The following is a 1,185-nucleotide window of genomic DNA, read 5'->3' as shown; positions in this document are numbered from 1 at the left end:
CAAAACGACCCCATGTCCATCACACTTGTCCCCCTTATACACCACAGCCTCAGTGCCTTTGCCACAACACGAAATGAAGCTTCTAGTGCGGGACGGCCATAGCTTTGCGAAATGGCCTCCTGTGTGTGTGTGTGTCCGCGTCCGTCGGAGGCTTCGATTCCTGAGATGAGATCCGATCCCTTGAAGCTCCCTTGGAAGGCGAAGGAGGACCCCTTGACGCCCGACGCGGATGAAGCCCCGAGATCGCCCGACTGGGTTCCTGGTGAGGGTCCTTGAGAGCCAGTGGTAGGGCCTAGAGATTCTGAGGGAAATTCGGAAGAACCGAATTCAACGGAGCTTCCCTGAGTGCCAGAGGAGAATCCTTGAGTGCCAGAGGAGAATCCCTGAGTGCCAGAGGAGAATCCTTGAGTGCCAGACTGGAAGCCACTTGAGGCTCCCTGAGTGCCAGACTGGAAGCCAGAGGAGGCTCCTTGAGTGCCAGACTGGAAGCCAGAGGAGGCTCCTTGAGTGCCAGACTGGAAGCCAGAGGAGGCTCCTTGAGTGCCAGACTGGAAGCCAGAGGAGGCTCCTTGAGTGCCAGACTGGAAGCCAGAGGTGGATCCCTGAGTGCCAGACTGGAAGCCAGAGGTGGATCCCTGAGTGCCAAACTGGAAGCCAGAGGAGGCTCCCTGAGTGCCAGACTGGAAGCCAGAGGTGGATCCCTGAGTGCCAGACTGGAAGCCGAATGAGGATCCTTGAGTGCCTGAAGAGGATTCCAGAGATCCTGAGTGGAAGCCAGTTACGGATTCCTCAGTGCTAGAGGAGGATCCCAAAGAGTGGAAGCCAGTCGAGGATCCCTGAGTGCCAGTTGAGGATCCCTGGACGCCAGATAAGAAGCCACTTGAGGATCCCAGAGTGTCAGAGTGAGTGCCACCTGAGGATGCGAGCGTCCTATCAGCAGACCCAGTTTCTCGACCGCCAGAGGAGGACGCAAGGGAATCCCTGGAGGCAGAGATGGCACTGGTATCTCCGCCGGTTATGGACCTGAAGTGGAGAAATTGCGGGTTTTGCTTTGTCTGCATTTCATCTTCTTCGGTCAAGAAATGTGTCAAATGTGCTGGCTCAGTGAGGGTTACGAGCTTTTATGTGTATATGAGGACAAAGCAAAAACAAAAACATGCACGGGTGCGCGGGTGGATATGCGAG

General features: G+C 55.9%; 1 protein-coding gene across 1 annotated transcript in view; it reads right to left on the bottom strand.

Moving 5' to 3' along the window:
* Nucleotides 1-1,185, bottom strand: part of LOC119587380 (uncharacterized protein DDB_G0271670-like) — a 7,504-nt gene that overhangs the window by 5,133 nt on the left and 1,186 nt on the right. Inside the window, exon 3 of the mRNA XM_037936124.1 lies at nt 7-1,023. Coding sequence (XP_037792052.1) covers nt 7-1,023 — 1,017 coding nt within the window. The remainder of the gene's footprint in view (nt 1-6; nt 1,024-1,185) is intronic.

The sequence above is a fragment of the Penaeus monodon genome, chromosome 22 (genome assembly GCF_015228065.2).
Source record: "Penaeus monodon isolate SGIC_2016 chromosome 22, NSTDA_Pmon_1, whole genome shotgun sequence".
NCBI classification, from domain to species: Eukaryota; Metazoa; Arthropoda; class Malacostraca; order Decapoda; family Penaeidae; genus Penaeus; species Penaeus monodon.
This window is presented reverse-complemented; position numbering and strand designations above follow the sequence as displayed.